Raw genomic sequence first — 15,748 nt, 5'->3', positions numbered from 1 at the left:
CCTGTCTTCCAGGGGGTTAGGGTGCCCAGAGTTCCCCAGGATTCCCAGCTGTTGGGTCGAGTGTACCAGGACACTTCCATCCAGCTGTGAGGCTCCTGTCCCTTTAAGACTTTCAAAAAGCACTGGCTTTTCTTTTGTCTCAGGGGTGCCAGCTCTGGAGCACCCCTGAGACAAAGTGGAACTCCTAGATTTTACTGTTCCATTTACCTAATATCCAGCACCCCATGCACTGTGTGTCCGAGCTACCCTTCTGGATGACTAGGGCTGGGTATCTAGCAGTCCTGGGCTCCCTCTCTCTCCCCACTCTGACTTCTTTCCTCCCACCAAGGAGCTGGGTGGGGGGGTCGCTCAGGTCCCATCAGGCCGCGGCTTGTATCTTACCCCCTTCATGAGCTGTTGAGTTCTCGCAGATGTAGATGTACCCTGGTTGTTGTTCTGTATCTTCTGGTCTCTCTTTTAGGAATAGTTGTATTTGTTGTATTTTAAAATATATATATAGTTTTTGGAGGAGATTTCCATTGCCCTACTCACACTGCCATCTTGGCTCCTCCCCACTAATCTGCTTTTAAATCCCTCCACTGTATGTTTCATTTCAGCTACTGTATTTTTAAGATGTTTATCTCCTCCCTGAATTTGTCCCTTAGCTCTTGAATATTTTTCTGTAGCTCCATTAGCATGCTTATGATTTTTATTTTGAATTATTTTTCTGGAAGATTGGTAATTTGTTTCACTGAGCCCTCTTTCTGGTGTTTGAGGGATTTAGGATTGAACCAGGTTCTGCTTTTTCATAATCCTTTTGGATAATGAGAAATATTAGGTTTGTGTAGGTGGTGCCCTCTAGTGCCCAGAATCTCTGCTCTTCGGAGCTGCCCAGTACCTGGAGCAATGGCAGTGGTTGCTGGCAAATTGTGCCTATCCTAAAGAGCGAGGCCTTTCCTGCTTCCTGGCTGCAGTGCCTGCCTCTGCTGTCAGAGCCAGTGAGCTGCACAGAGAGAGCAGCCCCTGCATTAAGCTGTGTAGTTGCTGTAGGTGGGGCTGCCCTGTGACTGGTCTGGAGCAATGGTGGGGCAGCAGGTTTGAATACATGGCTGGCGGGGAGGAAGAAATGGCTGGCTGTTTATTGTGGAGGGGGACCTTAGAGCTGCATTGCCAGCCAGGGGGATGGAACACCTGTAGCTCTTGAAAGTTCCCAACCTGATGGACTGAGTATGCCAGTACAATTTTGTCCACCTGTTCCTTTTCCTAAACTGTTGCCCCTTTAGCAGCCCTCTCACTGTTGGGAAGTCTTTCAAAGCACCCGCCTTTCTTTTGTCTCAACGCAGCTGGTTGTGGGAACCTGTTCACAGTCTCAATCTCTCACTTTGGTTTACAGCCCCTCTAATCTCCACAGCACTATGCAGTGTTGGTTTGTGCTCCCAGAGTAGATTTCTAGGACTGGGTATTTAGCAGTCCTGGGCTTCTGCTCCCTCTCCAGTCTGATTCTCTTCCTCCCTCTGGTGAGCTGGAGGCCGGCGGGGAGTGCTCAGGTCCCACTGGGTCACGGCTTTATTACTTTACCCTTTTCTGTGAGATGTTCTCTTCTTCCAGATGTAGACTGGCTGGTGCAATCTTATTTCTGGTCACTCTTTTAGGAATAGTTGTATTTGATGTATTTTCATATTATATGTAGTTTTGGGAGGAGATTTCTGCCTCACTTCTCATGCCACCATCTTTTTCTCTCTACTTATCAATGACTTTTATATAGATCAGGAAACAACTTCAAATATTTTAGTTTATTTATTCAGATCAATATAAAGCCAGAAAATAGCAATTTCCCTAAAAAGTACCCTGAATTTGGTGAGTTATCCAAATAACCCTTTTTCCCTTGTTGCTTTCAAGATGGCTGAAAAGCTGAACTGTTCCCTATTCATACACCCCTGGGACATGCAGATGGATGGACGGATGGCCAAATACTGGCTCCCTTGGCTTGTAGGTTTGTATCAGTTTGGGACCTGGAAAAGAGGATCAAGCCTTTCTTTTTTTTCCAATTATCTGTGGAATCTTATTATGTCAAAGAAAGTATGAATAATTAAGAGGATTGTGAGTTATTGAGTCTTTGTTCATATAAGTGCTATATACATTACCTTATTTAATTTTAATCACATCTACACAAAACTCTATGAGGTTGACATTATAATATCCATTTTATAGATGAAGAAACTGAGTCTCAGAGTGGTTAGATAAGTTGTGTAAGTCACACAATTAATAAGTGAAAATGGAGTTTACACAGATATAACTTCAAAGCTACCTTACTACACAGACTTCCAACAAGGGCCCAAAACTAAGGAATCTTGTACACGGAACAGATTTTTTTAAGGAGCCAGTAATAGCATCAACTCTTATAAATGGGAACCCTAGAGTTACAAGTAGAAGGTCACCCTCTGCCACCCAACGATCTGAGGCCCTAGACTGTAAATGACCAAGGCTTTCCATTTTCTTGTTATCTGCTCCTCTCTTCTGCTCTTTTCCTCCTGTACTCTTCATTCACGGTTCCACATGAGGAAAGGGAAAGAAGAGAGGCCTCCACTTGGCCAGTCCAACCTCTTGTTATAATTTCTGACAAGAAGAAAAGAAGACAGATGTAAAAATTGTGTGGCCACAAGTGAAAAGTGCAACTAATTTGCAAACTCAGTGAAAGTGAGAAGCACTGAATTTTCTTTAGGAAGGCCATTATCCATTCTCTCCTCAGCCCATTAAGTACAAGTAGCTATGAAATAATCAGCACAAAGAATTATAAGGAGCAATATATTGAAAGTAAAAAACTTCATTGCAATAACAACTACTCTCTATTTTGCTGTGTAACCTGTGGAAAATCCCTGTACTTCCTTGGGCTCCAGTCCCTCACCTGTGAAATGAGAGAGCTAGTCTTGATTCTCCTCCTGCTCTGACAGTTTATGCCTCTGTGATTGCTTCTGGAGACCAACACATTTAAGTAAAGTAGCCTCCTAGCCATACCCCACCAAATTCTTGAACAACAATTAGTACGAGGAGGTGACCAAAGAGGCCCCAATGCTGTCCAGCTTCAAAGAAAGTCTCATCCTAATTCACACAACACTTTGAGAAGTCCCACAAACTTATTTATATCACAACTTCCCACATGAAAAACAGAGAGCATTTACATAAAGAGTCATTTTGTCATTCATTTATGCAACACACATATATTGGTCCCCTCCAGCATGCCCAGTCCTCTACCAGGCACTGAGAATATAGATGTGGACAGAATCTCTGCCCTCATGGAGCCTATGTTCTAGTTTGAGGAGAGAGATGATAAAGAAGTAGACAGATCATAAATGAACAAATAGGCTAATTTCAGAACTCTATTCTGCTTGCAAATTTGGTCATTAGCATTAGATTAGCATGGATTGGAGGATTCCTAGTAGAAGAGAGCATGATCCAGTTGACACTGTAAATATTCCACTTTGGCCCATGTTTGGAGGATAGATTATGGGGTTATAGCCCAAGTAATTAAAGGAAAGCAGAATCACTGGACCAAAAGGAAGCATTCCCCTGCCTTTGGGAAGCTCTGCACAAACCATCCCCAGATGGATAAGAATCCATCATGCTTCCAGAATTCCCAAGAGGCCAGGGAGCCAAAGCACTAGCTAAGTGGCAAGAACTAACCACTATCCCCATTTTACAGATAAGGAAACTGAGGTACAGGGAAGCAGCCAATATTTTTTGAGCACCTCCAATGTGAAGGTCTGGCCAGGAACTTTCCTGACATCATCACTGCAAGGCTCCACAATAGCCCTGCAAGATGGGCAACACTGTCCCCATTTTACAGGTGAAGAAGCATGGGCTCAGGGGTATTAAATTACTTGTCAAAGGCCAGGAAGTAAAAATACAGAGGAGTGAAGGCTCAGCCCAGGCTCGTGGTATTCTGTTTGCCCTTCTGTATGTAAAAGGGAAGCTGGGGGAGTCAGGACAAAAGCTACATCCTCTGACTCCTTGGCTCTTCTAGTCATCGATGACTACCTTCAAGTGGCAAACAGGAAGCTTCAGATGGTTCTGCTTGCCAAAGCAATGGAGCAATGGCTTGTACACAATCAAACATGCTGGGGTGCAGGGATCTCTCATTTCTCAGTACTGACAATCACAGCAAGCTGCTGTTTCCCAACTGTTAACATCACTGAACTTCTTCTTGATTGAGATGACAAGCCCTGAATCTTGTGACTGTTTCCTCTTTCAGGAATGCCAGCAGAGACCACAATAGCCATTTGCTCCATGATCATGGGTGGAGTATTTGAGAAGTTTCCTAAACTGAAAGTATGTTTTGCACATGGAGGTAAGACTCTGCATTAGTTAGCTTGGGCTGCCATAACAAAACAATGCTGACTGAGTGGCTAAAACAACAGAAATTTATCCTCACAGTTCTGGAGGCCATAAGTCCAAGATCAGGGTACTAACAGGGTTGGTTTCTGGCTTTCCTGGATTGTAGAAGGCCACCTTCTCACTGTTTCCTTACATGGCCTAGAGAGAGAAACATGTTTGAGGTCTCTTTCTCTTCTTGTAACAGCAGTCCTATCAGATTAGGGTCTCACCTTATGACCTCATTTAACCTTAATTACTTCCTTAAAGATCCTACCTCCAAATACAGTCATTTTGGTTAGGGCTTCAACATATGAATCCTGGAGGGTCACAATTCAGTCCATAACACCTTTTTAGCCACCACAAAGTATATGATGGTTGGGAGACCAAATTCCATTTCTGTAGACAAGTTCAGTTTGGTTGGCACAGTTTTTGTCTTATTTTGTTTTGTTTTTTATTTAAAACCTTCTAGTCAAATCACAAGCTGTCCAGTTTGTAACAGTCTCTCCTATTCACTATTGTTTACAAATAGGCCAATTTCATTCATTTATGTTTCCTGCAGGTAATTGTGTTTGTGGCTCTTGTACACACACACAGGCACACACACATAATATCAAACTATACATGCTGTTTTCTAATCTACTTTTCCTTCTCAATAACATCTAGACATTTCTCCATGTCAGTAAGTACAGAGCTCCATCATTTTTGAGGTATGCATGCATGGTAACCCATTTATGAATATGCCATTGGTATTTAGATATTTCTCAGCTGATAGGTTGTCTCTGTAGTTTGCTGTTATACCACATACATTTAAAAATCTTGACCACATATCTTTACACACTTGCCTTTTTTCTTCAGGATAAGTTCCTGAAATCTGAATTTCTATTTTAGTTAATGTCACTTCCCCTGGGTCATTTCTCAGCATTTGGAATCTAGTAGGTCCTCGGCAAATACCGTTAGCCAGTTGGGCTGCAGTAACTTCTCCTTGCATAACATGAGGATGGAAAGAGATCCTTTCCAACTGACACTAGCCCCTCAATAATGGGCTTTACTTGCAGGTGGTGCCTTCCCCTTCACAGTGGGAAGAATCTCTCATGGATTCAACATGCGCCCAGATCTGTGTGCCCAGGACAATCTAAACAACCCAAAGAAATACCTTGGTTCCTTTTACACAGACTCATTGGTTCATGATCCTCTGGCCCTCAAGCTGTTAACAGATGTCATAGGAAAGGTAAGATGGGTCTGCCATTTGGGTGGTTTTATAGAAGAGAGTGCAGCAACCAGCTACTTGTCCTCTCTCCAAAAAAGGGATAGAAAGAAAGGCATTAGAAGAAAGGAGAGGGACAGTGAGGTACGGGATTAGGTTTGCTTGCACAGGAGACCCTCACTAGAGCCTCCTTCAACATAGTGTGTGTATCACCAAGGAACCACTATATATGCCAGGGAAATCCCAGATAATCCACTTGGCTGGATAGTTCATCTAGATCAGCTCCACTTCCTTAGGGTCATTTCTGTACCCATCCAAAATGGCACATGATGATATGATAAGGAGGAAAGAGCCATCAGTTTTGAAGTCAGATTGACCTGGGTTAAAATCCTGTCTCTGTCTCTTATTGATTGGGTAAATTATAAACCCAATTGTCCTCATCCATCAAAAAAGAAAACTGGAACATTAAAGGGTGAAATGGCACTGGACAGGGAGGCAGGGGAAATTGATGACAGGTCTTGTGTACCACCTGAAATTTCTTTCTGGCATAATGTGGCCTTCATTTTGAAAACAATTCTCTCATTCAGCCAAAAAGGTCAACACAGTGCTACTTTGAACTTCACAAGAAAAGGTCTTCCTCTGTTGTCTGTAGCAGATCTCCCTGCTGGTGGCATCTCCACCTTTAAGTATCTTTGACACACTAATTCATCAAGTTAGACCATTTTTAGGGCAAAGGCTAGTCTGAATTAGTAAAAAGTCTGAAATATTTAGTATTTCAATTCTATTTTATTACTTACATATATCTATAGAAAGTTTCTAAGCTTTCCCAAGAAAAAAAGTCTTTGGGGTTTTCTAAAAGAATATGGACATATTTAAAGATATGCACTATGGATTGAGAATAGACTGACTCTAAGGCATCTAAAATCTAGTTTAGCAGAAAAAGAGGTCCATCATTTGAAAGTTGCAAGTAGTGTTCTATATCCAGAATGAGACTGCATCTCACTTTAAAGCTATTTCTCTGACTTAAGAAACTTACTAGAATATAAAATATTAGGCATTCTATTTCAATAATAAATTATGTGGTTGAGCTGTATTTCTGAGCCTTCAAGTTTTTGTGTTGTCCCTGAGAAAATGGGTCCTTAGCAGCTGGTGTAACTGTTGATTATTATTGGTTTGGACAGAGGGGCAATGGGGAAGAAAATACACAGAGGAGAAGCTGGAAGGAAACTGTGAGTTCTGGACTTTGAGCAGTGGAGGAGGGGGTGAGGGGAAGTGGTGTGGAATGAGAGAAAGGATGATTCTGATTACCTCCCATCAAGGTTAATTCTCCCTGATATTCTTGGACATGGCAACATCAGGAGAAAACACCTTGGCAAACACAACACTCGTCTTATGAAGGATACCTACCAACAGTTTTACCAACCAGTTTATTAGTTGGCACCTTCAAACAGCATTCAGAGCAACACACATCACTAGAGGGTCAGAACAGAAGAGGAAGAACACAGAAAATGCCTTATGGGAACCAATGAAGAGATGAGTTAGTGAGCACACTGAGTATACCTGTTAGGGAACCCCAGAAAAAAACTCAGAGGGCACTTAGCAAAGTTAGTGGTGCTGTGATCTCGCATTCAAAATGTGAAGACTTGAGCCATTATAATTTGGGCATCAAAAGCAAACGTGACCTCATATTATGTGACCTCACAGGTTATTGACCCCAGGAAATATAAGCAGTATATATTAATAATTTGGGATTCTCTTAATTTATGAGTCCTCATTCTAGTTATATTCACATTAGCAAATTCTCTCAAAAACAATACCCAAACCAGAATAGTTAAGAAAAGTCCTAGCATGACAGCTTGGCTGGAGAGCAACCTGTCCAAATAGAGCATGAGGACAGAATGCTGTGGAGGGATGTCTCCAGGACCGAAAAATGAAACTGATGGATTATTTGAAGTGTTTGAAAGTTTGAAACAATATTGCCGGGCATTCAACGGATCTGTTGATGTCTTAGAAACAAACAAACATTACATACATAGAAAATTAAGCAATGAAATAAAAGGAAATAACTAACTCCAAGTAAACAAACATTTGTAAGAGGTCAGATAATCACTGTACATTACTTGACTCACCCTGAACAATATTTATAGACATAATAGTGTAAATATTAAGTACTGATTTAACAAGGATCTTAAGTCTATTGGGAAAATGGAGGATAGAAGTTGGGGTTAGAAAGAAATTGTCAATGATCAAAATGAATAGTAAATACTCTCCAAAGTGAGTAAATTAAGAAACAATAGTATATGCTTATTATTTGGCACTATGGAGGTAATTATCAGAAGATGCAGTTTAAAAAGATAAAATTGGGACAGGTTGGGAAAATAGGCATAGGAGTGCTTTTCATAAAATATATATTTTAGTACTTTTTGATTATGTATAAGTTTACTCTGATAAATCCAAATTTTAAATAATATCCTAATAAATACACATGTGTGTGTGTATTTGTGTATACCAAAACTCTTACTGAGTACCTACTATTTCTAAAACACTGCTAAATGGAGAACTTAAATTACTTAATCTCTTAACTTCCTCCCATCTCTTACATCTTTGCGTTTAATATACACCCACTTATTTTTAAAGACAGATGCAGAGAATGCTAATTGTATGTTATTAGTCTGTTGTATGTGAAAAATATGAAAAAAGGGGAAAACTTTATTGCCTTCCTATATTAACATGATCATAGAAAATTCACTTTATATATTGAGGTAGATAGATTTTTCAGAGGCCAGTCATCCTTGCATTATGGTTATATCATCGTTTTGGCTAGATCCATTGGGAATCTACTGCTGCATAATTAATTGCCCCAAAACTCAGTAGTTTAAAACAACAATACACATTTAGTATCTCCTATGGCCTCTGTGTGTAAGGAATTCAGGAGCAGCTTAGCAGGCTCAAGGTCTCTGACAAGGTTGCAGGCAAGGTATCAGTCAGGGCTGTGGTCACCTGAAGGCTTGACTGAGGCTAAAGGAGTTATTTCCAGGGTGGCTTTTGTATATAACTGGCAGATTGGTGCTGGCTTTTGGCAGGAGGCCTCGGTTCCTCCCCATCTGTGCCTCTCCACTTCACAGAGCTGCCTGAGTGTCCTCACAGCATGGCAGCGGCTGGCCTCCCCAAAGCCTGAGTAATCTGAGACACAGAGGAGGGGGCAGGAGGAGGAAGTGTGGCACATGCACCAGGCAGAAACTAGCCTCAGATGTCATGGAGCATCACTTCTGCCACATTTGGAAGTAAGTCACTATATCTGGTCCACATTCAAGTGGAATGGAATTAGCTTCGACCTTTGGAAGGGAGGCATATCAAAGAATTGGAAAACATATTTTAAAACCACCACCTTTCGCACTCTGGTCACAAATTACTTACATTCTTCCTAAATGCAAAATGTTCTCACCCCTGCCACAACCACCCCAAAAGTTTCATCCATTTACAGCATCAACTTAGAGTCTAGGATCTTATTGTTTAACTTGCAGATGATGGTCCTTATGCACAGTTTCACTCAATCCAAGGACCTGTGAGCTACAGAGACAAGTTATAGCCACACACACTCAATATAAAATGGTGAGACAGGCAAAAGATAGTTGCTATAAATCCTCCATTCTAAAAGGGTGGTAACAGGAAGTTCAGAGGAGTCACTAACAACTAGAAAATCTGAAATCCATCAGGCACATCTTGGCAGTTCCTTAATTAGAACTCAAAGCACAGGAATGATTCTCATGGCTCAGTGCTACCCTACATCATCCCTCCTTTTCTATGAAAGGTAGCCTATGTTTATGGCTGAGTAGTTTTACAGAATGTTTTTTAACATTAGTTTTTCATGCCCATAAAATTTCTGGGGTCCAAAGGAGCTTCTCTTCACTGTTCTATCTGTTCCTTTCCATCCAAACTGGTGGTGTTTCTGCTCATATAATTCTCTTAAAAACTTTGTGGGTCATTTATGAATCTTATTAGGTTTCACACCAGTAGGCAAAAGCCTTACCCACAAATCTCTGGGAAAAGCCTTTCTCTATCTTGAGTTTCTGTGAAGACTGCAGAGGGACAACACTCTGAAGCTACCTAGAAGTCCTTACTGTTTGAGGGAATGGTTCTTTAGGGCACTGTCTTAAATCCTGAAAGATTGGCTTCATTTTTAGGTATATTTTTCTGACTGTACCCTAGATTTAACAAATGCCAGAAAGCCATCTCTAATTTTAGCATCATCTGCCATTGGAAGGGTTGAGTATTTTTAAGCCCAACAATTCCTGGCCCCCTTATATTAAACAAGCCTTCCTTTAAAACACTCCCCTCACATTTTACTATAAGCAGCATGAAGCAGCCAGGCAGCACTTTGAACACACTGTCTGGAAATTTCTTTAGCTCTATCATTCAGTGCATTTAGTACATTTTTCTACTTAGCATATTACCATAGATGACACTGTTGCTAACCTTTTTGCCATGAACATAGCAATGACCTCTTCTAATTTCCAATAACATTTTCCTTATTCTCCCTAAAGTCCTTACTGGTAGCCTTCTCACAGGCCATTGGCTTCTAACAAAAGTCTTTAGAAAGACCTTTAGTTTTTCACTATTCTTAAGAACAAAAAAGGACTATACAAATGTCAGCGATTTATATACCTATTCTAGTGCTTTACAATTAGTAAGCGTTAATGGTTGTTAAACAGAGTTATAAAATGATCTTGTGGACATCAGGCTAATCTTACATTGATTGATTAAACCAGGTTCTTTCTCTAGGAAATTATATCTGAGAATAAACTGAATCCTTGGTACACTAGAATTTTTGTAGTAAGCTATGTTATAACAGAGTTATGTTTTATTTAATGCAAATGCTATTAATGCAATATACTAATGAGAAAATAGTGAATTGTTCCTTTTCTGGAAAACAAATGAACTCTCTTCTACTGTTTGAATATACAGTAAGCCACATTTTTCAATGTTTGTAGCAGTCCCTAAAAATGTGAAAAAGTTAATCCATCGCAGGAAGCGAGCAGTTTCTTTTCCTGCCAGGAATATTAATCACTATTATCATGAGCTCAGAAAGTCTTAAGCTCATAGGGATTGTATGCTGCTGGCTTTGGGGAAGGAAACTTATGTTGGGGCAGAGTGCTGAGAAATCAATCAGGATTATCTACTGATTTACTGCCTAATAAAGAAATCCAGTGTTTGTCTAAAAGGTATAATTTTAGGATCCCAGAAGATGCAGCTGTGATACCTAAGATGCCCACCATTATAATTATTTATTTAGGTTTAGGAGAGTCTTTAGAAAGGCCTTACTAAATGTAGATGTCAAATGTCACATTAGCACAGATAACCTTAAAAATTGGTACATGATCATGTTATATCCTAAGGGAATAGAATTCTGGATTACAAGCAACAAGACAGAAGAGAGTTCTAGCTTTTGGGAGGCCAGGATCACAATTGTTCCTTGGAAACCAGAGATGTCATGAGAGCCGTGAGTGTCCCTGAAAGCTTGGTTCAGTGGGAAATGGGACAACAGTCATCCAAGGCCATATCCTATGCCTCCTTACATCAGGATTCTACATGAAATCCATTTAAATAGAACCAATTTGTAGTTTTGAGGTATTTTTAACTCAAAAAGTATTTATTAAGCATCCATCAACCAGAATATCAGGTATTAAGCAACAGCATATGTGACCTTCATCCTACAGACCATACAACTCTTGAGGTATCTCTTCTCCTCACCTTTTCCCTGCTACTGTCTCTTCTCCATCTGAACAAGAATTCAGTTAATAAGAACTTCATTTCCAGTTCTTTTCTGCATATTTCTCTTTCCCTTATGAAATTATCAACAAGTTAGAAATGGTCAAAAGTTTACCAAAAGGTATCAGTGAAAGATCTGCAGATAGACAGTAGGTATGGGAAGTTTACAAACCAGATTACCACAAGTGGATAATTAACTACCTACAGAGAGGAGTTGTGAACAACAGCTACAAAATAATAACTAAATACTGCCAAATCATGAGTTTGGTGTTCGGCAACAGGCATTCAAAATCAAGTTAGGTGAAGGAACAAAAGAGCAGCAGACTCACAGACTCCAATAAGGGACAAGGGGTTATCAAAGAGGATGGGTGGGGGAGGGTGGGGGAGGGTGGGGGAGGGTGGGGGAGGGTGGGGGAGGAGGGAGGGAGAAGGGGATTGAGGGGTATTATGATCAGTACACATGGTGTGGGGGGGTCACGGAGAAGAAAGCATAGTACAGAGAAGACAAGTAGTGACTGTGGCATCTTACTACACTGATGGACAGTGACTTCAATGTGGTATGGGGGGGACTTGATAATATGGGTGAATGTAGTAACCACAATGTTTTTCATGTGAAACCTTCATAAGAGTGTATATCAATGATACCTTAATAAAAAAAAAATCAAGTTAGGAAAGAAAGCACAAAATTATCTTTCCCATGAAGGATAAATTGCAGGAGAGTGGTTTTCATTTCTGCTTTAAAATCATTTGCTTTCACCACATTAAAACAGAGCAGCACTCACACCCACCCCCAACCCCACACCCATCCCTTAAGATGTATTTATAACTGAGAAGGCCATAGCACTGGGAATGGAAGAATTCCTGATTGGAAAGCAAAACTAATTTCTACATTTCAATTTCGTGTTACTGTAGTTGACAAACGTAATATAAGCATGGGACTTTCAAAAAATTATGTTGTGTTTTGGAATTGTAAATAGCTTTAGCAAGAGGGGTAGAAATAAGAACAACTGAACCTCCAGTGAACACCAAGCAGGCAGTTCAGAATGAGATCAGCTGTTGGCACAGATGTGAGTAGGCATAACTTTGGGTCTTTAGGGTTTCTATCAGCAGTTGTTATTTCCTTGGTTTTATACAGTACTGAATACAGGAATCTAGAAATAGAGTTGTTGGTCTATCGTGGCCTTCTTCTAAACTTTATTATACAGTTTCCCACATTATTTCATGTAAATGTACTTATAAAGCATAAGAAAATCTTCTTTCTCCTGGTAGAAATCAGAGTCATTTATCCTAATAACAGCTCAAATTTAGAGTATTTAAAATACACTAAATATTTCAACCTGGTCACAATTAAGACTTTCCCCTTTTATGCATCTGAGCATTCATTCCTTCAATGCACAAAACCATGCTCAGATCAACTATTAGAATATGTCAAGAGTTTTATTTCAAATTTGTTTCAAAAGAAGAGGCTTTCTGAAAACTCTAAAGATTCTGTATTGGCAGAGACATTTTATAGGGGAGAAAAACAGTGAGATAGCTACTGTTAGACTGGATTTTTAAAAAAGAAGACAACTACCTATTTAAGGACAATTAACCTCTGCATTATTGGTTTAAAAGACTTAGACTAGTTTTAAGACTAAAAGTCAATTAAGTAGATTTCCTAGGAGGGGTTCTTAAGCTCATTAAAGTCTATCAAAAAATTGCTCGAATATTTTACCAAGAATGAGAGACTATTTTTGGTGATTGGTGTTAAATAGACTTAGCATAATTATCTTTCCACATTATATACAAGTATCAAATCATTATGTTATATACCTGAAACTAACATAATGCTTTATGTTAATTTTACCTCAACTTTTAAAGAAAGAATACTAAACTATTCCCCAGGAAGAGCTGCTAGTCACATCAGATCACAAAATTCTGCCCCAATTCAGGTTTGGGACAACTCTTTCTCATATTTATTGAGGATAATTTATGCCATGAATTTGGGGTTTTCCTTCTAGACAATGAGAAATTATTGAAGAAATTTAAGCAGGGTTGTGGCATTATCAGATTGGTATTTTCTTTTAAATTTTGTTATCACAAATCTACAATTACATGAAGAACATTATGTTTACTAGCCTCCCCCCTTCACTGAGTACCCCCCCACAAACCCCACTACAGTCACTATCCATCAGCGTAGAATCACTACTTGTCTTCCCTGTGTTGCACAGCCCTACCCATGCCCCCACCTACAAGCTAATTATACATGCTAATCATAATACCCCCTTTCTTTCCCCCCCTTATCCCTCCCTTCCCACCCATCCTCCCACTCCCTTTCCCTTTGGTAACTGTTAGTCCATTCTTGGGTTCTGTGATTCTGCTGCTGTTTTGTTCTTTCATTTTCTCTTTATTCTTATACTCCACATATGAGTGAAATCATTTGATACTCGTCTTTCTCTGTCTGGCTTATTTCACTGAGCATAACACCTTCTAGCTCCATCCATGTTGTTGCAAATGGTAGGATTTTTTCTTCTTATGGTTGAATAATATTCCATTGTGTATATGTACCACTTATTCTTTATCCATTCATCTACTGATGGACACTTAGGTTGCTTCCATTTCTTCGCTATTGTAAATACTGCTGCAATAAACATAGGGGTGCATCTGTCTTTTTCAAACTGGGCCACTGCATTCTTAGGGTAAATTCCTAGAAGTGGAATTCCTGGGTCAAATGGTATGTCTATTTTGAGCTTTTTGAGGAACCTCCATATGCTTTCCACAATGGTTGAACTAATTTACATTCCCACCAGCAGTGTAGGAGGGTTCCCCTTTCTCCAGAACCTTGCCAACATTTGTTGTTGTTTGTCTTTTGGATGGTAGCCATCCTTACTGGTGTGAGGTGATATCTCATTGTGGTTTTAATATGCATTTCTCTGATAACTAGCTATGTGGAGCATATTTTCATGTGTCTGTTGGCCATCTGAATTTCTCCCTTGGTGAACTGTCTGCTCAGCTCCTCTGCTTATTTCTTAATTGGCTTATTTGCTTTTTGTTTGTTGAGGTGCATGAGGTCTTTATATATTTTGGATGTCAATCCTTTATCGGATCTGTCATTTATGAATATATTCTCCCATACTGTAGGATACCTTTTTGTTCTATTGATGGTGAACTTTGCTGTACAGAAAATTTTCAGCTTGATATAGTCCCACTTGTTCATTTTTGCTTTTGTTTCCCTTGCCTGGGGAGATATGTTCATGAAGAAGTCATTCATGTTTATGTCTAAGAGATTTTTGCCCATTTTTTTTTTCTAAGAGTTTTATGGTTTCAAGAGTTACATTCAGGTCTTTGATCCATTTCGAATTTACTTTTGTGTATGGGGTTAGACAGTGATCCAGTTTCATTCTCTTACATGTAGCTGTCCAGTTTTGCCAGCACCATCTGTTGAAGAGACTGTCATTTCCCCATTGTATGTCCATGGCTCCTTTATTGTATATTAATTGACCATGTATGTTTGGGTTAATGTCTGGAGTCTCTATTCTGTTCCACTGGTCTGTGTCTCTGTTCTTGTGCCAGTACCAAATTGTCCCAATTACTGTGGCTTTGCAGTAGAGCTCGAAGTTGGGGGGCAAGATCCCCCCAACTTTATTCTTCCTTCTCAGGATTGCTCTGGCTATTCGGGGTCTTTGGTGTTTCCATATGAATTTTTGAACTATTTGTTCCAGTTCTTTGAAAAATGTTGTTCATAATTTGATAGGGATTGCATCAAATCTGTATATTGCTTTGGGCAGGATGGCCATTTTGACGATATTAATTCTTCCTAGCCAAGAGCATGGGATGAATTTCCATTTGCTAGTGCCCTCTTTAATTTCTCTTAAGAGTGTTTTATAGTTTCCAGGGTATAGGTCTTTCACTTCCTTGGTTAGGTTCGTTCCTAGGTATTTTATTCTTTTTGATGCTATTGTGAATGGAATTGTTTTCCTGATTTCTCTTTCTATTAGTTCATTGTTAGTGTATAGGAAAGCCACAGATTTCTGTGTGTTAATTTTGTGTCCTGCAACTTTGCTGTATTCCGATATCAGTACTAGTAGTTTTGGAGTGGAGTCTTTAGGGTTTTTTATGTACAGTATCATGTCATCTGCAAATAGTGACAGCTTGACTTCTTCTTTACCAATTTGGATTGGTTGTATTTCTTTGTTTTGTCTAATTGTCGTGGCTAGGACCTCCAGTACTATGTTGAATAACAGTGGGGAGAGTGGGCATCCCTGTCTTGTTCCCAAACTCAGAGGAAAAGCTTTCAGCTTCTCACTGTTCAGTATGATGTTGGCTGTGCGTTTATCATATATGGCCTTTATTATGTTGAGGTACTTGCCCTCTATACCCATTTTGTTGAGAGTTTTTATCATGAATGGATGTTGAATTTTGTCGAATGCTTTTTCAGCATCTATG

The 15,748-nt window shown here is 39.7% G+C and overlaps 1 protein-coding gene across 2 annotated transcripts in view; it reads left to right on the top strand.

Annotated features, from left to right (window-relative positions):
* Nucleotides 1-15,748, top strand: part of ACMSD (aminocarboxymuconate semialdehyde decarboxylase) — an 83,102-nt gene that overhangs the window by 41,768 nt on the left and 25,586 nt on the right. For both annotated transcript variants that reach the window (XM_036886674.2, XM_036886676.2), the window contains exons 6-8: nucleotides 1,879-1,972; nucleotides 4,229-4,324; nucleotides 5,406-5,578. In XM_036886674.2, coding sequence (XP_036742569.2) covers nucleotides 1,879-1,972; nucleotides 4,229-4,324; nucleotides 5,406-5,578 — 363 coding nt within the window. The remainder of the gene's footprint in view (nucleotides 1-1,878; nucleotides 1,973-4,228; nucleotides 4,325-5,405; nucleotides 5,579-15,748) is intronic.

Source organism: Manis pentadactyla, chromosome 8, assembly GCF_030020395.1.
Source record: "Manis pentadactyla isolate mManPen7 chromosome 8, mManPen7.hap1, whole genome shotgun sequence".
Lineage (NCBI taxonomy): Eukaryota > Metazoa > Chordata > Mammalia > Pholidota > Manidae > Manis > Manis pentadactyla.
This window is presented reverse-complemented; position numbering and strand designations above follow the sequence as displayed.